General features: G+C 46.9%; 1 protein-coding gene across 1 annotated transcript in view; it reads left to right on the forward strand.

The window, feature by feature from the left end:
* Positions 1 to 27316, forward strand: part of NNT (nicotinamide nucleotide transhydrogenase) — an 832744-nt gene that overhangs the window by 296849 nt on the left and 508579 nt on the right. Inside the window, exons 9-10 of the mRNA XM_069627238.1 lie at positions 3530 to 3721; positions 25681 to 25834. Coding sequence (XP_069483339.1) covers positions 3530 to 3721; positions 25681 to 25834 — 346 coding nt within the window. The remainder of the gene's footprint in view (positions 1 to 3529; positions 3722 to 25680; positions 25835 to 27316) is intronic.

Genomic DNA, 27316 nt, shown 5'->3' on the forward strand with positions numbered 1-27316 from the left:
AAAATCTGGTGCCATGGGCCTGTTTGGACACTAGCCACAGTAGGTTTCCAAACGTGCTAAGGCTAAAGTAAAATATGCCAAAAAATAGCAAGAAGTAACTGCTGCCACCAGCCTGGACCTTAGGCACACCTAATGTAACCAACATTGCTCTGGGTGTTAGACTAGGGCAAAACAAAAAGGGTTCCCCATTGTACTGCATTGTAAGGTTTATTGTATAATGACAAAAAGTTACCAAAGGTGGCAACAAAGTAAGAATACTAAGGGAAACAATGTTTCACAGTACCGACAGCCTGAAGGAAGCATCAGTGTCCCCATGACAAATGAGCAAATGCCAGTGTAGTTAAGCTGAATGCTTCACTGCCCTGCTGTTAGGGAGAATTCTCAGAAATGTGCTAATTCCCTTTTACCTTAGAGACCCCCAGCCCTTTTGCTGGACTTTAGGACTTTTCATTTCTAACTTGGAGAGAGTGACCTTTTTCCCCACTTTGTATTTGTCTGTGACTTGGACTCTGGTTCTTTAGACTTTGGAGTATGACAAACTCCATAAGCAGTGAAGTGAAATTGACTTTAATTACATTTTGTAACTTTCTAGACCCAGCACACAGTCTTACTATAGGGTGCTGGTGGGGTTGCTTTGTATCCCCTTGGCCTAGTTTCTCATGTAACATTTTTGTTACCCTTTCTACAATTAATTGCTGATGGCAGTGGTTATTTTTTACACCCTTGTGTGTTTTTACCAGGGGCTGCGTTTGCAGCTGCAGCAACACACCCATGTGTGCTCATTTTGTCAAAATGGGCCGGTCTTCTTTTTTCACCATTTCTTTTTGGACAGGTCCTTCTTGAGATTCTCTGCGCGCAAAAGCAAGTTTGGTCCCTTTGTTAGTTTTGTCTTTGGCGGGATTCATGAGTGAAGCCTGCATCTGGCTCCAGTATGTCTGGCAGGGGCAGGAAGTGAGGGAGGTTCCCGAAACTCCCTGTGCTTAATCCCATTGGTTACAGGAATGCACCCAAAAGTGATTGGCTGGCTGGCTGTCCGGCAAGGACAGCCACCCTGCTGCGAGTGACAGCCATGCTGTGAGTGAATGGGAGAAACCTGCATAAAAGTTAAGCTTTTTGGCTTGGAAGGCAGAGTTGACCACTGGACGAAGGAATCCAAAGAACTTTGAAGAGATGCCTGCTGTAACTCTTGGACCTTTGGCTAGCCTGGTGAAGCCCAACTTCTGTGCTGAAGCTCTGAATTTGTTTCGACTAAGAAGCCCTGCAAGGACGACTTCTCCCCTTGAGTTGTTGGGACCAATCAACTCCAAAGTGAACTCGTTTGGGCGTCCTCTGGGAGCTGGCTGTTCTTCTGCTGCTGGAACTGAAGTGCCAGGGAGAGGAACACCAAATCGAGCGGACCGCTTTTAAGTCAGACCAGAGCGCCAGGAAGATCCTCCAGACTTCTCTGAAGCAGGCCTGACCAAGCCTGAGCCACCTCAACAGAGTACTGGACCCCAGATGAGGGCAAAGTCTGAAGTGGTATCCGAGAACCGCAGTGTTGCGATTTGCTGTCAGACGCGAGTAGCTGAAACACAGAAGTGCCACTGCATTGAAGTTTGCCCATTGCTGCCACTGACCTTCCCATTGCAGTGCAGGAGTCCCCAGACGTCCTCTCTTGTCCCAACGACTGAGGACTAGGAACACCAGGATCTGCGGAGCTGTACAGGAACAGAAGCCTGCTGGAACTATTTTGTCTAACCAAAGGTATTGTAAAGTCTAAGAACTTAACTTGCATGTTGTGTAGCGTTACCTGCTCTCAGTTGAGACCTGTCTTGGTTGCCCTTGGAGAGTTGCTTACAGCTTTGCCCCTCACAAGCCTCCCAGCTTGTGGCCCTCAAGTGAATCTTATTTCTACAAACCTTTCTGAAAACATTGTGCAAGACGTTTACTCACCTGCAAAGATCTTCAGCGCCCCTAGACTTTGTTCAACTAACATTGGCTTTCCTCTTCCTACCTTTGACTCTGTGCCTTTACCGTTCCCCCAGGAAAGGGTTACATTTAATTGACATTGGAAGGTTTTAAAAGTTCTTACCTGTTTATGAAATATTTGTTAACCTTTGTTTTATTCCCATATCTAACCTTGGCACCAAACTCAGTGTTGCTCTTAATGTACCAGTGATAAATCAATGTCCACAGTGTCCCAGCTATTTAAGTCACCTGAGGTTGTAGGAAGTGTTGGTGTGCAATCCCCATTGGGTATCATCTATTTAGAGAAACAGTGCGTTTTGAAGTATGTTATAATTTGTGCATGTTTTGCTCCCTTCTGAAGAAGGCTTATATAACGGTTAAATAAATGAATAAATGTTTAATTAAACCTTGAGTGTAAGTGTTTATTTGAATAACTCACTGTGAAACTGTTACAACCCTACTGCTCACATTGGCCCCTCTTGAGGTAAGCCTAGCTGCTCAGCCACACTACCAACCTGTGTAGTACAGAGTTATACGAAAGTTTGGGTTCCTAATGCCAGAAGGTCAAGGTTGCTGTAGTGCACCCAATGGGTACAGCACACAATCTTGCCTTACAACTGCAAAAAGAGCAGGTCAGATTAAAAAATAAAGCCAAAAGTTGGGGGGGGGGGAGGTCCATATAAATGGAGGGAAATGTCCTGTAAAGCGAGATTCTTCCGAACGCCTATGTTCCCGTGCTGTCAACTTTTTGACCAATATTTTGTCGGTCTGTACATTCTGTCCATGATAAATTTCAACGATTCAAGAGTTCCTAACCCAGCTGTTATAAGAGCAGGTCCATCTTTTTCTTGCTGATTCAAATCCTGAGGGCAATTTACTGCCATACAGATTTGAAACTGTTCAATAGCGAATGCCAGTGGTCCTTGTCTCTCGTGAAGCAGATCATTAATGGTAAACCCTAGGTTGGGGGGAACGCACACCGACTTGGAGCCTTCTAGAATTCTTAGCTGTCATTAGTGAGGACAATATAGCTGAATTATTATGGTTCTCATGATTTAGTTAACTTTATTTTGATGCTATTATACATGTACAGGGTTTGCAATTGACTGGAGATATCTAGCTCCTGCTTGTAGCCTAGAAGAGCCTGGTTAGCCTGACACCAACCGCTACCAGGAGAGCTAGGTTTGGCTCTCTGGGCCAACTGATGCCGACTCCTGTGTGAATTTAACTGTGTGTTTCAGACAATATAGAAGTAAACATTAGGACACATGTTTACAAAATGTAAAACATAAAGGTCCATAAGTAATGGATAATGTTAGTTTTCATCTTATGTTGCAGTTGAATTTGCAGAATGTTATGTACTAGCTGCTTGCTCCTGGTCACTGGTTAACGGCTGGATACCCAGGAGCCTCTTTTGGCACCTGCTTATCCAACCTTAATTTCAAGCCCTGCTATGCATACTTATCACTTGTATGATTCCTACATATGGCATATTGCTGGTCTCAATAACTTAACCCTTACAAGACTGTTAAATGTAATACATTTTTGTCTCTGCCCTCAAATATGTTACTTTTATTGTTAGGGAATCACACACATTGGATATACTGATTTGCCAAGCAGAATGGCGACCCAAGCAAGCACCTTGTACTCCAACAACATCACCAAACTTCTGAAGGCGATCAGCCCCGACAAGGATAACTTCTATCTGGACCTAAAGGATCAGTTTGATTATGGCACCATGGACCATGTGGTTAGAGGCACTGTGGTGATGAAGGTTTGTGATTTGGTCTTATTGAATACAAGTGTTTTCTTTGCTTTACCAAAAGAGTATTTTGCATCATCGCATGCAAGCCTTTAATTTAATTATCATTAGTTGGTAGTGTTATCAGAAGTGTATGTTTATATGTAATTGCATCAAGTGATTGTAAAACCTAAAATGCCCTGTACTGACGAGCGCTAATTTAAAATGGATCAAAATGGAGTATTGCTGCCTGACTAAAATATTGTATTTATTTGAAATTTTATGTCCGACTTTGACATGGGTGGGCCTGTAACACTATCCCTACGTGACGTGTAATGTACCCAAGATCCCTCACGCGTCGAGGTCCCTCCGATTGTTTTTTTCCGCCCAGATAACTGGTCGCCCTTATGCAGAGTTCGTAAAGAACATTGCAATTGTCCAACCGACATTTGTTCGAATATTTCTATAAAATATTTAACATCACCCCTTATCTCGCTGGCTGTTCCTGTCTTCGCCGAAGACCTGCGAGAACTTCGACGGACGGTGATACTGTCGGCGTTGCCGACCACGTGGCCGGGCCTTCCACCGGCCTATACAGTAGGGAGAGTGGGGTCGGGGTGGACATTTTCTTTTCAAACTGAAAATGCCTTTCCCTTTCCTACCTCTTTCCCGTTTGGTCTTAGTCACTCTGTGTACCCTCAGCTATGGAGAGGACTCCATTTATATTTTGCCCTATTAGTAAGAGCATATTCCCATGGAAGGATAAGCACAGACGGTGTAACCGGTGCTTGCCTCTCGATCACAAAGAGGAAGGGTGTGTGGCTTGTAAGCGCCTCCACCCCAAGACCTCAAAGGAGTGTAGGGTAAAACTATCTGCAGCCTACAGTATGTTCAAGGCCCAGGCTTCTCCCCCTGCCGCTACCACCGAATGTGACGACGGCGAGAGTGACTACCAGATCTCCGAACCGGAGGTTGTTGACTTTTTGATGGAATGCTCGCGTTCCGCATATTCTGTCCCCGGCACCGATAAACACGGCGTAAGATCTGCTATGGCGAAGTCACATCCCGGCGACAAAGACGGATACGTGCATGGTACTAAATACACAACCCCCAGCCTTACTTCGACTATGTCGAAGAAGACTTTGGCGCTAACGGGTATACCGGTAACTCCACCGGGATCGGCAGCCCTCCCTGCAGCCGCATATGCGCCAAGACAAAGGGCGCTGACCCAAAAATACATAGTTCTGTCGACACGCATCACAAGGAGGCGTACGGCGATGATAAGGTTCCAGCTCCACAGAGGACTGCAATAACTCAAGACAATGCCTTAACACCGCTGAAAATTATTCCGCTACCGGAAAAGGTGGCTGATAAAGGCCAAGCCCCGGCTCCGCCGAAAAAGACTCCTTACACTCGTCGGTTGTAACTACGCGCCTCCCGTCTGTGGAGGATGTCGAAGACAGCCTGGCAAGAATTGTGTCCGCCGATTCTCAGACAGCAGTTTAGGGACTCTTCGAAAGTTTCCGAAAGCCCAAGGATCCGCCGAGATCCAAGGAGAGAGTTCATAAGTCGAGAGAAAGACATAGGGATACCCCACGTTAAGGCAAAGATCTCTACAGTTTTTGACGGAAGAGAGTGCTAGAGACACTTTTCCACCTCTAGACCATTCTAGGTCATCAGTCTGGACTAGAGAAATGTTTGAGCACTGCATAGAAAGGCTGGACAGGTTTGTTTCACGTTCAGAACCTACACTAAGAAGGCCAAGGGATGAAGGCCCTTTTAACCCTAGAGCTAAATTCCCAAGGCTTTTTGACCCCTCTTTAGAAGAGGATATATATAATTATGACCTTAATGAAGAGAACATTCCGCCAGTTACTGTAGAGGAAAATCCTTGCTCTAACGAAGAACATGAGCCCATTGAGGGCTGGGGGGAGGACCCATATATGGGTGACCCTCAACCGTGGCAGTCCCCAAAACCACAAGATCCAGATATTCTGGCTTTGGACTCCCCTCAAGCCACCCCTACAAGAAACCCCTCTCCAATCGATGATCCGTTGATGTTCAGCGTAATGTTACGTAAGGCACCTGAACACTTTAAAATTGCCACTGAAGAGGCAGCCCCTGAAGCCGACTTTGTTGAGGATATATTCAAAGAGAAGCAGTCAGCCAGGCTATCCGTCTCCTAAATTCGATAAAAAAACACCTGGCTCTCACAATAGGTGTAAACCCAAGAATTGAAACTCTTTCGCCCTTCTCCCTCGGATCCTCTATATATTAGAGGTCATTCCACCCCAGATTGTTTGGTAGTCACTACCACAAGAAAAAGAGCAGGGGTCCCTTTGTCAACCGGCGAGGCACCCCCTGACAAAGAATGGAAAAGACTTTACGCCCTTGGGAAGAGGGTTACCAAAGCAGCAGCGTACTCTACGTGTACTGCCAATAACACCACTTTATTGGCCAGTTACGCCGATACACATTGGGCTTTAATACAAGAAGGCCTACAAGAGGCTCCAGAACCTCTACGAACCCGTCTCCTCACCACAGTCTCTGAGGGTAGGCAAGTTAACCAGAGCATCTTAAAGAAAACTTTGGATTCTACCGAGACGGCCAGTCGAGCCCTGGCTCGGGGCATACTCGTCAAAAGACATGCATGGCTTCGTAACTCCGGATTTAAACCTGAGACACAAGCTTCGCTTATAAACAAACCGGTGGAGGAATCCAACTTGTTTGGGATGGCGGTCGACTAGGCCCTAGATACTGCAAAAAAGGAACATGACGCCCTAAAGAGTCTGGACCAAATTACTCAGACCCTCCATAAGACTGTTTTGGAAACTGGGTTTTTTCGTGGCCAACGCGTCACTCATCAACAATACTCTTCAGGAAACAACTGGAACTCTCCACGGGGAGCCAACACTTGCACCACCCCGTACCCCCAAAATGGACAGTGCCGTTGTAAAGGAAGGGGCAGGAACCCTACCCCCAGAGATTCTCCAGTGTCAGGTTCCAAATGACCCGAGGATTCGGGTCCCGTCCAATGCATCCCCAGACAGGGGCAAACTTACATCGTTCCTTCAGGCATGGAAGGGAATAACCACAGACCAGTGGGTGCTATAAACCATAGCTCACGGGTACTGTGTAGAGTTCAACCGGTCCCCAAAATTCAGACCTCCACGACAACGAAGACTTATAACAATATCTTCACATACTTCAAGAAGTCGAGATACTGGAACAAAAAGGAGCCATAGAAATCGTACCTCTATCACAGGTAAAGTATTTATTTAGTGTACTTCCCTGTACCCAAAAAGGATCTAACCATGTGCCCTGTTCTAGACCTGCGCCCAGCTAACACATTTGTAAAACCACAAGTTCTGCAAGGTCACCCTGCAGGATGTAATTCCCCTACTCACACAAAGGGATTACATGGCAACTCTGGACATGAAAGATGCATACTTTGATATTTAGATGTTGCCAGCGCACAGAAAATACCTCACATTTATGATGCAGAACAAGCACCATCAGTTCAAGGTACTACCCTTCAGCATTGCATCTGCACCAAGGGTATTTACAAAGGTACTAGCAGTAGCGGCAGCACACCTGCGCAGGCAATCCATTCTAGTATATCCTTACCTCGACGACTGGCTCATAACAGGGGACTCTTACGAGACGCGTGTCAAATACCCAAAAGACGATAGATCTTTTATTCAGTCTGGGATTCTCCATCAACGAGAAAAAATCAGTTTAGACCCCAGCCAAGTCAAACAATTCCTAGGGGCTCTAATTCGATCAAAGGACAGCCTCGTCTTCCCTTCCGAGAGGGTTCAAAACATGTTATTTCAAATCCCTCACTATGTAGCCAGTCGAGAGGTAACAGTATGCAAGGCTATGCGTCTGATAGGAATGAGGGTGTCATGTATCTACTTAGTTCCTCATGCACGCCTGCGCCCAATTCAAGAGTGGCTAAGTAGCCAGTGGTGTCATACCAACGGACAGTGGGAGGATTTAGTGGTCTCGCCGGCCCTCGTTCTCCCGCTGCAGTGGTGGTCGAGGAAAACCTCTTGAAAGGGAAATCCTTCACCACCCCCACAGTGGAAGCAACTCGAGCTACAGACTCCTCCCTCACAGGGTGGGGAGCCCACCTGCTTCAGCAAGCAGAGTTTGGTCTTCAGACATAGCCTCCAACCACATAAACCTGCTGGAACTGTTGGCAGTGTTCAAAGCACTATAAGCTTTTGAAACACAACTGCAGGGAAAGATGATCCTAATCCTCACAGACAGCACCATGGCCATGTACTATCTGAACAAACAAGGGGGCACTCATTCTCCAGGGCTGTCCAAACTGTCTCAGAACATTTGGAAGTGGGCTCTCAAACGCAACATGTTCCTGTTATCACAACATGTTCCAGGGTAACTCAATCTTCTGGCAGACGTACTCAGCAGAGACTGTCCGTTGCCCAGGGAGTATGAATTGCGATTACACAGCGACATCGTTGCCAACGTTTTCGCACAATGGGGCTTTCCAGAGATAGATTTGTTTGCAAATCTGGAAAACGCTCAATACCAAGATTATGCCTCCAGTTATCCCCAGAACAGGGAAACGGACTCTGGATAACATGGTCACAGAAGTTTTGTCTACAGCCCCCCACCCCCCACTCTCCTTCGCAACAAGATTGTGCACAAGATGCATCAGGAACCAGTTAAGATGATATTGGTGGCCCCCATGTGGGCCCGCCAACCCTGGTTCGCTCATCTGATGGAGATGTCCGTATCTCCTCCAGTCAAACTGCCATGCCCAGACAACATGTCGCAAGACAGAGGGGAGATGCTTCACCCATGCCCGCAGACATTGAACTTAGCAGCCTGGCTCCTGAGGTCATAGTTTGAACACCTGCAACTGCAATGTATGGACATTCTCAGGGACGCAAGAAAGCTGAACACCAGATACTGCTATTCCAGTAAATGGTGACGGTTTGTCATCTGGTGCAACTCGGAGCATTAACCTGATTAACTGCTCTCCCACACACATTGTGTTAGACCTAACTCATTAGTTGACTCGGGCCTGGCCTTCAATTCCGTAAAGGTGCACTTAGCTGCACTTTCAGCCTAACCTACATCACAACAGAAAGTGTCATGGTGGAAGATACCAGTTATTAAATCTTTCATGGAGGGAGTGAAGAGAATTCACCCTCCCATTTCTAACCCGGCTCCCGGATGGGACCTAAACATGGTGTTAACTAGGCTTATGGAGTCTCCTTTCGGGTCCATGCACAAAGCAAGTCTTAAAGACCTCACCCTTAAGACTGCTTTTTTAATAGCTATTACCTCTATCAGGAGGGTACGTGAACTACAAGTGCTCTCAATCCTAGATCCCCTTGTAACAGATCACAAAGACAAGGTGGTTCTGCGCACCCTAGATTTGCGCCTAAATTAATTTCAAAGTTCCATGTGAACCAGTCAATAGAACTACCAACGTTTTTTCAAAATCCTTCAAGCCTGGGAGAAGGTCCCTGCACACACTGGATGTACGCAGAGCTGTCATGTTGTACATGGAAAGAACTCTGCCACTTAGAAAGAGTAACTAGTTTTTCGTTTTAGTGGAGGCAGGAAGAGGAGGAGACAGTCTCCAAATCCACTGTCTCTAGATGGATTGTCAAATGCATTACACTCTGCTACAATCTTGGTAAGAGAGAACTGCCCTTCAAGCCTAGAGCACATTCCACTCGAGGCACTGGGGCGTCCATAGCATTCATGGAAATGTTCCCCTTGAATCTATTTGCAAAGCAGCAACCTGGTGTTCTGTACACACCTTTACAAAACACTATTGCCTAGACACTCATTCTAGGTCGGATACTCAGGTGGGACAGGCAGTACTAAGACATCTTTTCACTGCTGTTCTTTCTCGCAACCCTCCAACTCCAGGTACTGCTCGCTAGTCTATGCACAGCATGCGATTCTAAGCAGATTAACAAACATCAGAAAACCTGCATTACTTAACATAAAAGCATTTCTGATGGTTGTATCTGCTTAGATTCACATATGCCCACCCTTCCTCCACGCTTGGATGGAAAGAACATGGACGTCTTACTACTTTCTTTTCTGTACTCCCTCACGATAGTCATAAGGCTCCCTCTAGGCAGAAAAAATACAATCGGGGGGACCTCGACATGTGAGGGATCTTGGGTACACTACATGTCAAGTAGGGATAGTGTTACAGGCATGCCCATGTCGACGTCCCCTTTTGATTCTCGAAAGACGAGATGCAATACTCTGCGGTTACCACTGGATGTCAGACTATGCACAGCAAGTGAATCTAAGCAGATACAATCATCATAAATGATTTTACGGTAAGTAATGCATGTCTTATAGCAGCTTCATCAAAATCGCTTTATAAGACGCATTCAAAGCCACACATACAAACATTATGAAATGCCAGTGTTAAAGCCAGGAACGTATGACTAAAAACCGCAACGAAAAGGTTTCCACTTAATACTCCATAATCCAAAGCATATGTAACCTCGATGTTAATCTTTGAAGCACTTTTCAAATCGAAATCATGTGAGAATGTCAACAGGGAAAGCATCCTAAAGTTTCCACTCATGTATTTTAATGTGATTTATTTATTTTTTAAAACACTTTCTTTTGGTTGTGGAGTCTGACAAACTCCATAGGCATCATTGTTTACATTGTCACACAGCACCTTCAATGCAGTGGCATAGGAAAGTCTTTCAGATTGCCCCAAGGTTTAAATAGATTCTCTTGGATAAACTGTTTCCAAGAGCAGTAAAGTGAAATCGACTTTAATTACCATTGTAATTTTCTAGATGAAGCACACTATCTTACAACAGGGTGCTGTAGGGGTTACTTAGTATCCCTTGGTCTAGCTTCTCATGTAGCATTTTTATGTTACCCTTTACTCGATGAATGGCTGGTGGCAGTGGATTACTTTTAACTACTGTGGTGTGCATTTATCGTGGGCTGCGTTTGCAGCTGCAAGACATTTTTTGTCAAAATGGCCCTGGTTGTCTTTTTTCACCATTTCCTTGTGGAAAGGTCCTTCCTGAGATTTACTCTGCTTGCCAAACCAGGTTTGGTCCCTTTGTTCATTTTGTCTTTGGCAGGATTCACAAGTGAAGCCCGTCTCTGGCTCCAGGGTTTCTGGCGGGGGCAGGAAGCGAGGGAGGTGCCCAACTCCCTGTGCTTAGTCTCCTAAGAGACAGGAATGCTGAGTGATTGGCCGGCTGGCTGTACGGCAAGGATAGCCACCCTGCTGTGTGACTGACAACTAGGCTGGAATGAATGGGAGAAACCTGCATAAAAGGCAAGGCTTTTTGGCTTGGAAGGCAGAGGCGACCACTGGACGAAGGAATCACAAGAACTTGAAGAGGATGCCTGCTGCAACTCCTGGACCGTTGATTTGCCCGGTGAAGCCCTGTTGCTGTGCTGAAGCTCCTTATTCGTATCGACAGAGAAGCCCCTGCAAGGACGACTTCTCCCTTTGAGTCGGTTTGAGTTCTGCAAACTTAGGCACCTGGACATCCTCTCGGAGCTGGTTGAATTTCCACTGCAGTCGCTGCTGGAACCAAACTGTTTAAAAGGCGAGTCTCTTGACTTGGAAGGCAGAGTCGACCACTGGAACGAAAGAACCGAAGACGAGCTCTAAGAGGACGGCTGCTGCAACTCCCGGACTGTTGGTTTGCCCGGTGAAGCCCTGCTACAGGTCCGAATCGCCACGTTCATCTCGACAGAGAAGCCCTTCAAGGACGACTTCTCCCTTTTGAGTTGGTGGGACCAATCAATTCGTAAGCCACCAGGATACCATTCTCTGAGCTCGTTGTATTTTCCTCAGAGTGTTGCAGGATACCGAATAGCCAGGGAGAAGGACACCAGCTTGTGCGCTTGACTACAGCTACAGGAATCAAAGATTTTCCTTTGCCAGCTTTTTCAACCAGTCCCCGTGCAGTGCAGGAGTCCCTCGACATCCTCCCTCTTGTCCCCACAACTGAGGCTCAGGAACAGCGAGATCTGAAGGAACTGCCAGGAACCAATGTCTTCAGCTGCATCTTTTTCTTTATTGTAAGGTACTGTGAAAACCCAACTGAGAGAACTTAACTCTCAATGCTAAAGTTTCAAACACTTTCACAACTTGCAGGCCTAGTCAGCTTGTGACTCAACATATGAATCTTTCTTTTACGAACTACTTCAACTTTGGCAAACACTTTTCCGTTCAACTACCAGAACTGCTTTATCCTATACAAGATTTTAGCCCATTGACTTCGGCCTGACCTATTGCATTGAATCAATTTCTCTGGGGAACGCAAACTATTTGCACTGTTAAAGAGTAACTGTAATATTTGTTTTAACTTATGCCTTTTTGCTCGCACTTCAAATGCTCTGAATGCCATTTTGCTCCTCCTTCAAAGTAGTTTAAATGTCTCAGAACCTGATATTGTGAAGTACTGAAGTATATTTTTGTGTGCTATAGATTGCTTCCTTCTAGTGAATGTTTTATAACTGACTGTGAAATAAATTAATAAGTGTTTTACCAAGAAACCTGGAGTTTAAGAGGCTATTTGAATACTTGTAATTTTAGAACTCTGTGTAACATCCTTACAGCTCACATTCTCTCTTGAGATGAGCCTGGCAGCTCAGCAACGCTACCACAAAACTGTGTAGTACAGACTTATACCAAAGGTTGGTTGTGCTTACACCTGTAGTCCTAGTTGTCTGTAGTTGTCCCAAAGGGTACTGCATACAAACTTTGCCTAACAAGGGGTTACTTAGTATCCCCTTTGTCTAGTTTGCCATGTAACAGTTTTGTTACCCTTTCTACAATTAATGGCTGGTGGCAGTGGTTTACTTTTTACTACCATTGTGTTTTTACCATGGACTGCGTTCGCAGCTGCAGTAAGGAACCCATGGGTGCCCATTTTGTCAAAATTGCCCCAGTCTTTTTTTTTTTTGTGCAATTTTTTGTTGGCGTGGTCCTCCTTGAGATTTACTCTGCCCACCAAACTAGGTTTGGTCCCTTTTTGTACTTTTTATCTTTGGCAGTACTAACAAGTGAAGCCAGCCTCTGGCTCCAGTATGTCTGGCAGGGGCAGGAAGTGCGGGAGGTGCCCGAAACTCCCTGTGCTTAATCCCCTTGATTACAGGAATGCACCAAGGGTGATTGGCTGTCTGGCTGTGCTTGGAGGACAGCCACCCTGCTGTGTGATTGACAGCTAGGCTGGAATGAATGGGAGAAACCTGCATAAAAGGAGAAGCTTTTTGGCTTGGAAGGCAGTCGACCACTAGATGAAGGCATCTGAAGAAGAACTTGGAAGAGACTCCTGCTGCAACTCCTGGACCGTTGGTTTGCTCGGTGAAGCCCTGCTGCTGTGCTGAAGCTCCAGATTAGTTTTGACTAGATAAGCCCTGCAAGGACGACTTCTTCCCTTGGGTTGGTGGGACCAATCAATCCCAAAGTGAACTCATCTGGACATGCTCTCAAAGCTTGCTGTACTTCCGCTGCTGCCGCTGGAACCGAAGTGCCAGGTAGAGGAACACCAGATTGAGTGGATTTGCTTTTAAGTCGGACCCGAGCGCCAGGGAAGATCCTCTGGACTTCTCTGAAGCAGGAATGACCAAGCCTGAACCACCTCAAGAGTGCTGGACCCCAGATGCGAGCGAAGTCTGAAGTTGTATCCGAGAACCACAGTGTTGCGATTTGCTGTAGACGCAAGGAGCTGAAACTGCAAAGTGCAGCTGAATTGAAGTTTGTCCATTGCTGCTGCTGACTTTCCCATTGTAGAGCTGGAGTCTCCAGACGTCCACCCTCTTGTCCCCACGACTCATGCCCAGGACCACCAGGATCTGCAGAGCTGTACAGGAACAGAAGCCAGTTGGAACCATTTCTTCTATCCAAAGGTGCTGTAATGTAATAGGACTTACTTGTGGTGTAGCCTTACTTGTTCTCAGTTGAGACTGGTCTTGGTTGCCCTTGCAGAGTTGCTTGCAGCTTCGCCCTTCACAGGCCTCACAGCTTGTGGCCCTTCAAGTGATTTTATTTCTACAAACCTTTCTGAAAATATTTTGCAAGACTTACTTTCCTGCAAAGAGGATCTGCAGCTCCCCTAGACTTTGCCCAACTAACATTGGCTGTCCTGGCTCCCTGAGAGACTCTTCTTATCTCAGGAAAGAGTTACATTTACTTTGCATTGGAAGGTCCAAAAAGCACTTACCAGTTTATGAATTATTTGTTAACCTTTAATTCCCCTATCTAACATTTGCACCAAACTCAGTATTGCTCTTAATGTACCAGTGATAAATCTGTCCAGTGTCCTAGCTATTTAAGTCACCTGAGGGTGTCTGTGTGCCGTCACCGATGGGTATCATCTGATTAGAGAAACTAAGGGTGTGTTTTGAAGTTAATTTTTAAGTGTTGCATGTTAAGCTCCCGTCTGAAGAAGGCTTATATAACTGGCTGTTAAAGAAATTAATAATTGTTTAATCAACCTTGAGTGTAAGTTTATTTGAATACTTGTCATTGTGAATGTCTGGGTAAAAGCCCTGCTGCTCACATTGACCCCTCTTGAGATAAGCCTGGCTGCTCAGCCACCCTACCAATGTGTGTAGTACATACTTGTACCTGAGGGTTGGGTTCCTATTGCCAGGAGGACAAGGTTACTGTAGTCTATGTGAGGCTGGAAATAAATTGGAGGGATAGGGCCTCCCAGTCCTTGTCCTGTAGTCCGCCAGTGCCGCTCTTCCTATTTTTGGTTTGTTGTACAGCCCCTTGTGATACCCTTATGGCATCCATGGGTGGGGGTACAACCCTGTGCCCCTGGTGTATGTTTCTGGGCACCTGTTTGTGGTCCACAGAGCAGGGTATGGCTGGTGGCAGCTCCATGCTGAATTTGATCGGTGCTCTGAGTATCCTCCATTTTGGGGATACCCAGGCCCTGCCATTGGAATCAGTTGATTCCTGATAGGAAACAAGATGGCCCCTGTGGCCTCTTGCTTTCTGTTGCCTGTAACCTTGTTTTCCCAAAGTCCTGGGAAGGCCTGCCTCTGTCCCTTCTCCCTGACAGGTTGTTACATATAAGTACCATATATGGTATTGCGGTGAATTCGAGGCCAGTCTGGCTGGAGCCTTTCCAGTGACTGTATGTTGTGGGTAAACCCTGTGGGTGGGACCTTGGGACCTGGGTGAATGGATTGGATGACCAATATGCACTTCTTGTTATGGGTGTCTAGTTTCTGGCATGTGACACAATGACAGCACTGCCTGAAACTGGTATGAATGCAGTGTGTAGTGCTGAATGGCTGGGGACTTGTCCCAATACACATTCCTTGTTAGTGTCTGAGAGGGAGGAGAATGGCCCGAATGCACTGTAAGCCTGATTGGCTGCCTGACTGCTGAATGCCCTTCTGAGTGATTGGTTGCCTGAGTGTGACCCAGCAGAATGAATGAATGACAGACCAGTATATCTGTGGGCGTCTCACTGCTAGAATTTGTTCAGAAGCTGAAGTCGAAACTGATGCTGGCTCTCGACCACCGTGCCCGAAGAAGGTCAAACGCTGTTACCTTCACTGCAGTCTGAAAGCCGCCATGACGCTGAGACTGATCTGAGAAAGGACCTGGCTAGGAGACCCCTCCACGAGCTACGTGGGAGCGTCGTGCACTGCTAACCTTTGCCAAAGCTCCCTGGAAGTCAGACCCTCGACAGGCTGCTGACCGGAGATGGGACCGCCGAGGAGAACGAAGAGGAGCACCAGACATTTTGCCCACCGTCATAGACCAGGGTTTGCAGATTTACTATAACCGCTGGAGGCCCGTCCAAGTGGTGTTAACCAGAAGCGGGTTCCGCTTGACGTCGAGCCGCCGATGACTGGTGCTGCAACACTCCCTTGATTAAGACCTTTGAATTCCAGAAAGCCCTCGCAGCACCGTCGACCACTTAGTCCCGCTGGAGAGAGTCAACGCCACCGACATGCCAAGTGGTATCCGCCGGTGAGTTTCCCGCCACCCGAAAACCACAGACGCTGGACAACTCAACACCCTCGCTGGTCCAAAGTTCTTCATAGACTCTTTACGGTCCCGAACTATCGACGCTGAGGTGCCCTGCACGCCTTGTCTTTCCAGGACATCCACGACTGATTGTCGACGAGCACCGCCAGGACCACAGCTGCTGCCCCGATGTCGTTGTTAATCATTCCTTCGAGGGATCTCGACAATCTGTGTCTCCTGCCTTTTTAAAGGGAGCCGCTCAAGAAGGATCCGTCGACGACCTGACGTCAATCTACTATTCCAGGTACATTGGGGTTGTAGAACTATTTAGAAGGAAATAAGATTCTTGTGGACAATATGTGGACTGGATTTATGTTATCTTTATTTACAGGATGCCCAGGTGGGCAGAGGGGGCGGGGGGCAGGGAAATCTCCACAAAGAACTGTCTAGTAAACGGGGCCAGTATTCTGCCAATTGTTCTAACCAACTGCTTTCCTCTGTCTATTGTTTGTTCACTTTATTACTTGATTTGTGTGACATTTAAACTAAGTACAGTTGATGCACTTTAATGAAATCTGATCATTATTGTGGTACAACGTAGAACTGTATATATTTGCCATTGTAGATTAACTGAGCACAAATTGAGTTATTGTGATTGTGTATTTAACCTTGAACCTTTATTATATAAAGACCAGTTTTTTCACTAATAGTGTGTGGACATTCCTTTGTGGGTGCTTGGGGGACTACACTGTACTTAAGAACCAGCCCGCATCACCATCTGAGAGCATAAGCCTTGGTTGCTCGACCACAGCTACCAAACAGAGGACCTTGGCTGGGGTGCATCTATGCTTTTACTCTGCCATATAGAGAGCAGGAGTACAGATGCCCCCTTCCAGTCTTTACACTCTCCAAAGGGTACAGCACCCAATCTTTCATAACACCTGTCTTACCTTTCTCTTTGTGGGACCAGCTCAGACCACCGTATGTGGAGTTCTGGGGGTGGGGGGTTTTACCTAGTAATTCCTTATCCCATTTCAAATGTAACATTTTCTGGTACACTAACCTACTTTAAATGGTTGGTGGCAGTGATTTAATTTTACTACCAGTGAACCCTCGGCTGCAGTGCAGCACACATGAGTGTCCATTTTTACAAAATGGCCCCAGTCTTTTTTCGCCACTTTCTGTTTGTTAGTTTCTACTGGGATTTTACTGTTAGTTGAAGCAGATGTGTGGATGGATTCCTGATGTAGAGCAATACATCTGCATACAGTGATATTATTTCTGGCACGCCTTGTAGACTTATGCCCTTGCGGGCATGGTGGGCTCGGACGCTATCAGCCATTGGCTCGATGAACAGTGCGAACAGAATTTGGGAAAACGGGCAGCCCTGGCGAGTGCCTCTGCAAGGTGAAGGATGCAGAGGTTAGGGAATTGACCAGTACCTTGGCTTCAGGGCTCGTGTATAGTAGTTAGATATATATCATGAGCTGGCCGACGCCCATCTTCTCCATTACTGCCCACATATATCGCCAGGAGACCATATCCAAGGCCTTCTGGGCGTCTAGTGTGACCGCTACCGTGTCAGCCCCCTGGTCAATCCCGGACATAACGTTGAATAGCTGCCAGATATTGAGGGTAGAGAAGCGCCCGGGGACGAAGCTGCTTTGATCCTCATGGACAAGGTGCGGCATGATCAGAAGAAATCTGTTGGCAATGACTTTAGCGAGTATCTTAGTGTCTGTATTAAGTGACAGGGGCCTGTAGGACCCACACTCGTCGCTGGATTTACCTGGCTTAAGAAAAACTGTGATGAGTCTCTTGTAGGGACCGGGTGAGAATGGATGAGCAGTGATTCAGTCCAGACTTCGAGTAGTTTCGGCGCAAGGAGGGCTACTTGTTCTTGATAGAACTCAGAGGTGAGCCCGTCCGGTCCGGGGGCTTTGCCCTTTGGGAGATCTGTGATGGCTTGGGAGATCTGTGATGGCTTGAAATTTCTCATCAAGCGTGACCTGAGCGTCCAGCTGTTCTCTAGTGGTTTGGGATATGTATGTCATGGTAATTCATGTCTCTGGTGCTATGTTCGTGTTGGGGCGCATGTAAGGCAGCATAAAATTACGAGAAGGTGTTGAGGATTTGCTGGTCGGGCCAGTGCCAGGTGCCCCTTGCGTCCATGATACCATCGATCTGGGACCTACCGCCTTCGGCACACACCAGCCTAGATGGACTCCTCCCTGTTCTGTCCTTCTCCCCATATTTCCGAGCTGCGATTGCCAAGTATAATAGCGCATCTCCCTCAGAGCATGGGATTCAAAGGTGTCCAGTTCCGACCTTATCTGCGCCAGTTTAGCTGGGGTAGAGGATGTGGGACATTCCAGCTTCAATTCCTTAAGTCTAGTCACCGAGCAGGGTAGGTCGTGTTTTATAACTTTTAGTACTCCCGCTTCCCTCGAGATGCACATGCCTCTAATGTAGACATTATAGGCCTCCCAGCGAATACCCGCGGTTGTATCTTGTTTGTTGCAGTCAAAGAAGGTGTTTATATCCGATAGGATCTCAGCTTTAAATACAATATCGAGCAGCGCCTGCTATTTGAAGCGCCAGGCAGAACGGGTGGGTGGGGCCGTCCCTAGCTCAATCAGTATAGTCACCGGGGAGTGGTCTGAGAGCGTACGGGACAGTATCTGGGTGTCTATAACCTTGCCTATCAGTCCACTTGACAGTAAGAACCTGTCAATTCTGGATGAGCTGTCGTGTACTGACGAGTAATGGGTGTATTGCCTCATGTGCGGGAGGAGTGTTTGCCAGGTATCACGTATGTTCAGTGATCCCATGTGTCTCTGTAACCGGCGTGCAGCTCGGGACATAGCTCTACTCATTGCCACTGTTCTGTCAACATAATTGTCCAGTACTACGTTAATGTCCCCACCGCATATAACGGGAACCACAATATATCCCATTAGTATAGCTGCCACCTCATCAAAAAAATCTGCAGTTTCAATATTTGGACCGTATGTGTTTACGAGCAAATATTCCTCGTTGGATATCATGCAGTGAAAAATTACATATCTACCCTCGGGGTCTATGTGGCTCGCTTTCAGTAGGAATTTCAGACTTATGGATTAGCACTCCCCTGAACTGAGTGGAACATTTTGTATAGAACCTGTTGGATCCCCAGGATGGCGCAAGACATAATGCAAGGTGACCCAAGGCGTGGGTCTCCTGTAACAGGAGTATTTTAACTCTGTGTCTCTGGGCGTAAGCAGTGATTCTACGGGCTTTTGTAAAGTTACTTAACCCTCGAATGTTCCATGACATCAGTTTAATGGGCATGCTGTAGGACTATGGAACATCTCAGTAGTAGAATTTGGCACCATTCAGAATCTTGTGTGTCTCTGCAGCGTGCCTCTTGCACACCTCAGACCAAGCCACTACTAACTTATCTTTTTCTTTGTAACATTCCCCAACTTTGAGCCCCGCCCACCCTCACTGCCCAACCCTGACCAGCAGTGTATTATCCCCCCCCTCGCAGAGCAGACCTCGGCGTGTCATCCCCAACTTGGCACAGCCAGGCTGCATGCCCAACTGGGGCACAAACCCAACAAATACGCAAACATTTGAGGTTGCCACTGCCGTGTGGCCAACATTTGCTAGTAGGTCAGTGTGAGATACACCTTATGTCTCATAACAGCAGATAATGCTCTAAATCACAAGAGATGCCACAAATTGTAAACTGGTGCAAACATAACAATTGTAAAACAAACCCTATGATCAGTGTACAGATCTGTTAGCCAGGGGTGTTCCCTCGGCTGATGTATGGTTAGTGATAGGATCGGGATCGCTCTCAAGACCGAGCAAAGGTGGGATAGTGATAATGATTTTGGGGCCTTTCCGCCGTCAATATTATGCATCTAAAGGGCAATCGGGCCACGAGCTTTGGGGCAAGAGAGCACATGAAGAGGGCCCCGGACCAGTAGACGGGTGATATCACCCTCAGTCATTGTCCATCATGTCATCCGCTGGATCTCTAAGCGGTATGAATTTCCCTGCTTCATCTGGGACTGTGAAAGTTTGTTGCAGTGGGGGAATTATAGGCGAGCGGGAAAGAGCATTGCATAGTCAATTTTCTTATCTGTAAGCATTTTCTTCACTCCATTGAATTGGCGTCACTCAATCTGCACACCTATTGAGAATTCGGGGAAGATTCTAATGACCTGCGAGTCCAGCCTTAGTTCTCCTTTCTCTCGCGTGTCTGAATATATGATCCCTAGCCCTGTAGTTCAGGATCTTTGCAATGATAGACCTTGAAAGTCTCCAAGGACGAGGGGCTAGTGTGCGGTGTGCATGCTCAACGGTGAAGTACGGGGAGAGCTTGGGATTGGCAAGCACATTTTTGAGGTTTTCAGTTGCAAGTTCCATGCGCCCTTGAGTGCAGACTCCGGGACATCCCACGATGCGAATGTTGTTTCTGCGTGACCTGGATTCCAGATCATCTCACTTGGCTTTGATAAGTTTCATGTCACAAGCGAGCTCTGAGACAGTGTCTTGCAGTGTGTGTACCCCATCATTAACCCCAATCCTTGTGTCTGCCTCAGTGACCCTGGCACCATGTTGGTCAAACTTGGTTTTGAGGGACGCTACGTTAGCATTTATATCAAGTTTTTCATGGAAGGCAGCAAAGTTCTTTGCCATGGATTCCGTCAAGTCAGGTTGAGGGGGATCTAGGGGTATGTTTATATCCTCCTGATCAGTGGAAGGGCCCCCTTGTTCAGGTCTGGACGTGGCTTTAGCGAACTTATCCATGGCTCCAACCTTGTTGGCCCCCCCCCCCCCTGAGACCTATAGGACATTATGGGGGGAGTCGTTATACTCTCCTGGCAGTCAGGTGGCACAAGCGGACCTAAGGCTTCTCTTAGAGAGCAGCCCACATGGTTCAAGACCAGGAGGCACCCACACTGGGTATGGTCCCACTACGCTTCTGGGTGATCCTAGTTAACTTCCAGCGTAGCTGGGACGGTGCGGCTGGACCCCGCAGTTCTCCCTGGATCACGCCGGAGGGACCAGAGCAGTTTAAACAATAGGAGAAGGGGCCCGTATTAAGAGCGGGGGGTGGCCGTGCTTTTTACTTGGTGTTAAGTGCCCCCATTTGATGCACAGTGTTCCCCTACTTTCGGGGGGCGGGGTATAGGAGACTTCCGGATGGGTGGATGGCATCCGCAGTCTGATGTTGGAGGTTTAGAGAGGTGCACAGGCGAGGTGTCTCAGATTTGCACCCTGTGGGGGCAGCTGGTGCAGGCGCAGCAGGTGGCAGCTTGATGGTGGGCACTTACGGGGTTCAGACCGGTATTCGATCCGGGGGGACTGGGGAGGGAAAGCCCAGTGTCAGCGGGGTGATGGGGCAACCGGCACCAGCTACACCAAGCTATATGGGTCTAGGGTACGTAGCTAGTTCCATTCATTGCACTTCAGCACTGCAAGGGTGGCGTAATTGCACAGTGTGTTGCCACCCCAGAGGTGCGTTGGATAGCAGGGAGGTTCTGTGAGCCAGGAGTGGTGGGGGTATGCCAGAAGTCCTCAATATGATTCAGTGTCCAGTTCTCAACACACATTCGTTTCCTCTTAGTGCGTTCTTACTTGTGTTGGCGTGGGGGTACCCTTCAGAATTTCCAGGCGTCGGAACCCGCCTCAGCAGTGCGACATTCCATAGGGTTGGGTACAGCGCTTCAGGGAGCTGCCCAGCCCGACCAGGCCATGCATCTCTCTTCGCCAGCTCCAGCCCTGCAGCAGGACCGGGCCAGGCCAGGCCACCACGGGCTCTGTGGTACGTCAGATGGGCCTCCTCAGCAGCCCCAACAAGCGGGTCCCAACAAGCGGAGCAGGCTGCGCTGGCACCGTGGGGGCCAATGCTCAGACTGGTGCCACGTCCCCCCCGTGTCCCTCCACCGGCCACTGGTGTGGGGTTCCCGCTTGGACACCGCCCAGCTGCTAGGGTGTTGATGCGCCAGCCAGCGCCTGGTCTCAGTTCGGGAGGCGGGCGCCCGGAGGGGCCTGTCGATGCAATGCAGGTAGGGGCTCGTGCAGTCGCAAGACTGCTGGAGTCTGGAGTGCCGGCTCAGCTCGCCGAGCAGTGCCTTTGGGCACGGGCAGGCAGGGACCAATGCAGTTTCACCGCACGGCATCTTCCACAGCGCGGCCGGTAGTCAGATGGCGGACTCAGGGCAGCCGTTGCAGTGTAGCATGCACCAGTTCAGATCTCCGCTCTGCTGCTATCGATTAATCTCAAAGTTGGACCGATTGTGGGTGAAGGCTTCCGTAGCCTGCATGCAGCTTTTGCTGAGTTTTTGTTGGGTTTATCCCCTTCTAAAGCTAATGTTCCGTTGGCGGCACACAGAGCTGTGAGACTAGGTAGCCATCTTTGGGCTGCTCAACAGCGCCCCCAAGACTGCACTAATCCTTACCTAACAAGGGGAGGGGGGGGGCTGGGTTTCGCTTTGGCACTCCACATAAGGTGGTATGTGCCAATCTCTATAACGTTTTTGGGAGAGATACTAAGTGTCCATATCCTTTAGAACTGTAGTTACATGAGGATAGGAAAAAGAATCTCAAATGGGGACCGCAAGGGTCCCCAGCAACACTGCCCATAGCTGTGTGCTGCAATAGTAAAATACTGATGCCTTTAAGAGTTGTGGAGCAAAACACACTCCATAGTACTGGTAGAATACAAAGAATAGATTTCCAAAAGACAGGCCCCACAAGAATGAATGAGTGGAAAAAGGTTCCACTCTTTCAGGATTAAAGGAAATGTTCCAGAAGTCCAGCAAAAAGTGCTGGGGGGGAGTGGGGGGAGTCTCACTAGGAGAGGGAATGAAGCATAAAAATGATAAAGCTCCCTAACACTCTGGATACTTCCTCTCACTTTATCCCAACTCTTAAAAGCCTTTTGAAAACCTTTGGTCACAATGCCCCATTCAACTTTGGGTTGGACCTTAAAAAGTTAGGTTTGTAATTCTGGTGGACTGGTGGTGCTAAATAGAATTACTTCCCTTCAAGGTATTGTTGGGAAGGGGTGGGTGGCAAATTGATTATTTTGCACTGTATAACTGTGATTGTATGTTTCACATTTAGTTTTTAGTGATGCTATTACCTAGTCATTTTTCATCATATTGTGTTCATGGGCCTACAATAAATGAAGTATTTGTATAAGTCACTGGCTATGTATTCCTTGATTGTTTCACTGTGTGGATTCATTGTTGACCCCTGACCACACACACATCTCTCCATGCGACTCTGTTAGGCAGTTCCCTTGGGGACCACTGCAAAAGATTTAGGACTACAGGTGTTGGCAGTAAACCCACTTGGTAGCAGTCTGTACCACCCAGATTTACCTGGTAGCTGTGGCTGAGCAGTCAGACCTCCCTCAAGAAGAGTTGGGCAGTATGCAAAGTATACACAATAGGCACTCGGATACAATAGCACAAGCAAACACTGACCAGAGCTTTGGTATCAAGGTATATAATTATTTATTTAAAAACACACTTATTGAAACACTCCAGCACTATTGTAAATCACTGTAAACAGTTACTATTATATATACATCCCTTATTCCATATCAGACAAGTCTTACTTAACACCACATATTTCCATACAGAGGTGAGCGCTTAACTATAGATGGCCCTCCAATAAGTTAACGAAAAAGGGAGGGAAAAAGGCAGAATGTAGGAAAATACACCACACTAATACTTAGGAACTCTTAAGCAAGGCAGGAAAGTCAAGTTACTTGTGAGCCAAAGTCCATAGGCCGGGCCCACCCTTGGCGAGAGCAGGGCACAAATGCAACCAAGATCACACAATGACAACAGGCTTAAAGTCTTGCAGGGAGTTCAGGAGAAGGAGAAAGGTTTTAGTTAGGCTCAGAAAAGTTTAGCCAGGGTGTCCCAGGCTAACCCAGGGTCGAAAGCCGAGGGCTAAATCTACCCCGTACAGTCGGTTGCAAGGGAAGCCAGGCGGAACACGGTACCTTATGTGGAAAGGATCCTCCAGCGGCGGCAGTTGTTCCTGGCAGCAGGTGAAAGTCACGGCATCGTCCAGAGGAAGAGAAGATCTCGACGTGGAGGAAAGATGAAGGTCGTTGCACTGCCAGGGAAGAAACCAGCCGCAGAGTTTTCCGGTTAAAGGTACTATCCTTTGATTCGTGGTAGTGGTAAAACGTGGTATCCCGGTTGCATGGGTGCTTGGCACAGGCAAGGCGGCCACGAGATGCTCCAGGAAGCGAACAAGGAAGCAGACTGGCTATCCCCACCAGTCGAAGGAAGAAGTCTCTCCGGGCTGGAGATCTCCTCTGTCGTTGGGAAAAGTGGTGAGACTGTTCAGCAGGGCTCCACCGGTGGTGTCGTCGCAGGTCGGCTCAGCTTCTCCCTCGTCGGATTCTTAGGTCCTGTGGCGACTTTTAAAGTTCCAGTCCCCAAAGCCCTGCTTTTATGCAGAAAACCCCAATTCACTCAGCCTAGCTGTCACTCAAACATGCTAAGTGGTGAGCCGGCCGGCTCACCACTTGGGCCAATCAGGACGGAGTGCGACTTGAGTTGCCTAGGAAACTCAGTCCAGGGTGCCTAAATCCCCCTCCACCCCTCCTAAGTACTCCAGACAGAGTGGCACCACATTGGAGCGCTTCTGTGGAGAAGCCCGCCAAAAAGTGGAACAAAGGGCTCAACTTGGGTTGGAGTCACAGAAGTGAACAAAAACGCCATTTTAGATCCGAGTTCTGGCAAAAAATACCAACCAGAGAATTAATATTAAATAAATAAACCGGCGGTATGTTCGAGGCTATAGGAATTAAATAATTAAAGTTGGTAGCCTCGAACAATGGGAAATCCCATAGGGATATATTCGCGATCGAATATAAAAAGTAGTATCCACTGCCACCAGCCAAAACTCGATCAGGGGGGACGGAGCCGTGCCCCCTCGACTAACAGACACCGGTTGCCCCGGCCAGTACGTCCACAATATGATGGTTTGTACTGGTTCTGTTCAGAATTCAAGACTAGTAAAGTCAATGGTGACTTTACATGTCCTGGGAGACGGTAGTCAGTCCCAGGGTATGGAGCCTATACTGGGGGGTCACTATGACACCCCTGTGTTACTGCACTGAGGGTGCTGTGTAACACACATCACAAAAACACATGAAGACCTATGGAGTAAAAGACCACATAGCCCATTAAACACATCTAGAATCAAAGGAACACACTCAAATCATGTCCAAGAGTGAGGGTAAAAGTGTCTCACTCTTGGCAGGAGAAAAAAATAAACCCCAAAAATCCAGCAAAGCTGCTGGGGGACTCGCTAGGTTAGGAAATTCAGCCTAAACAGAGAATTCTCCCTAACAGACTCAGCCTTTACCACTCTCTGTGACCTTGATTGGTATGGATAAGCACTCAGAAGTACTCACTGTTCACTGGTGGCCTCCTAAAGTATGTCCACCAGGTCAAAGTTTAGAAATCCATTTTTAAAAGGGACCACACCATTGCTCTCTGCACCAGCCAACACAAGTGAAGTATAGGGACCAACCTCCAGGATTCTTTTTCATTTTTAATTGCAATTGGTAGTCTCTGCATTCGTGCCTTGTCTGTGAACACAGCACTCCTGAAAAGGCCTAGCAGTGGATGGTCTGCAACCTACTACAGGCAAAGACCGCTGGGTTACCACGTGCACAACTTTGGACACTGAGGCTGCAATCTGTGCTACTAGAATTCTCGTAACTACACTGATAATCATTGGAGGAATGGCAGTTACTCATCAGCTTTTTGTATGTAAGGAACACTCATTAAATTCACTGCAAGTGAGTGCTCTTCGCAATATCTTATGAGTGTGAATCGTAAGGAAAACATTTGTGTTCATTAAACATAAAATGCATATTTTTGTGATGCTTTTCAGCTCTGGTAATTCTTTCGTGATGTAAGTGTTTCTTTGAATACTGTAAAAACCTAATTTCATGTATTTGTATTCCTTTTAGGATGGTAAAGTTATTTTTCCTGCACCTCCACCAAATAACATCCCACAGGGTGTCCCAGTGAAACATAAATCCGTGGCTGAACTGGAAGCTGAGAGGGCAGCGACTATTACACCTTTTCGTAAAACCATGACAACTGCCTCTGCCTACACCGCTGGTGAGGAAATGTTTTTACCAAAATATTTAATTTCTTCTTCACTCAATTTCCTTTTCTGCCTCCTCTTTGGTGTTGAGATTTCCTAAAGTCCACTTGAGGCAAGACTTCATAAAATGTTTCTTTGGCATACAGGTCTCCCAACTCTTAGAATAAATCTGTACTACTCAAGGAATCTTGGTTGAGTGGCAGAGCAGGCAGGCCTATCATAAGAGGAAGATGTGAGCTGTAGGTATGAAATCTGAACCCAGTAAATGCAATAGTCCAAAGAAACAGTTATACACACAAATGTTATATTAAAATATACATTTATTATATTTACAAAATGAAGGTGGATAAAAACCTAGTTCAATTAACCAACACAACACGCATAGGAATTCTTAAAACTACTTTTCAAAGGCAATTGCTTCAATGGTGGTTGCTTGCGGTACAATTGTTAGTGTTTGACTCTTCAGTAAGAATTTGTAGCGTCCAACTGGTGTGGGACTTTATAAGACTTAACTCTTGGTATTAGGTAACCACCTTTTAATATAGGCCTGTAATACACTTGTTGGTACTATGACTGAGCAGCCAAGCTTACATTAAGAGGAGTAATGTGAGCTGTAAACATTTACACACTTAAAGTTGTAGTATAAATATTTATAAACATTGCGTTTATCCTTAACTGCCATGGGTTTCCACCCCAGTGCCAAGGCCTTTTTTCGTGATTACGGTATGTCGCCATTCAAAGCCTTGTGAATCTTTTGTTGTATGAGATATCCTTGCCAAATTTGGCTGCTTGTTTTCCCACATGTAGGTGGTCTTAACAACACCCAGGAATCCTAGTTTGCTGTAGGGGGGTGAGAGAAAATAACCATAGAGGGAGAACATTTTTCTTTTTTTAAATGTCAATAAAATGTTGTGCAAAGAAGCCTGTTTTTTCATTGTAAGAGCTAGGAACAAATGGTTTGCTGTGCTGAATTCCCCATTTTCCTGGCTTTCGGGGACAGGTTGAGTGGAAACGAATAAAAAATATTTTGATACGGTTATCAACAGTTTTGTGAGAGGCTATTTTGGCCTTTTTTTCCAATTGGATATTGTTTGCCAAAGTTTGAATGCAATACCCTCTGGGACCGCTACAAGAAACTGACTACAGGTGTAAGCAAACCAACCTTTGGTATAAGTCTGTACTACAGTTTTGGTAGCAGAGCTGAGCAGCCAAGCTTATCTCAAGAGGGGAATGTGAGCATTAATGTTACGCAGAGGTCTACAATCACAGGTATTCAAATAAACTCTTACACTCAAGGGTTCTTGGATAAATACTGTCAGTTATAAAACATTCATAAGGAGGCAATTATATAACACACAAATATACTTCAATACTATTTCAGAATACTTTTCAAGAGGAGTAAAAGGTAAAGATTATTAGAACATGAAAGGTTACAATTATTCTTAGACAGTGTAGCTATATTGATTTCGCCAGAAGAGTCAGTCAATAGGCTAGGC

Source organism: Ambystoma mexicanum, chromosome 6p (assembly GCF_040938575.1).
Source record: "Ambystoma mexicanum isolate Mex_15411 chromosome 6p, UKY_AmexF1_1, whole genome shotgun sequence".
Taxonomy (NCBI): domain Eukaryota; kingdom Metazoa; phylum Chordata; class Amphibia; order Caudata; family Ambystomatidae; genus Ambystoma; species Ambystoma mexicanum.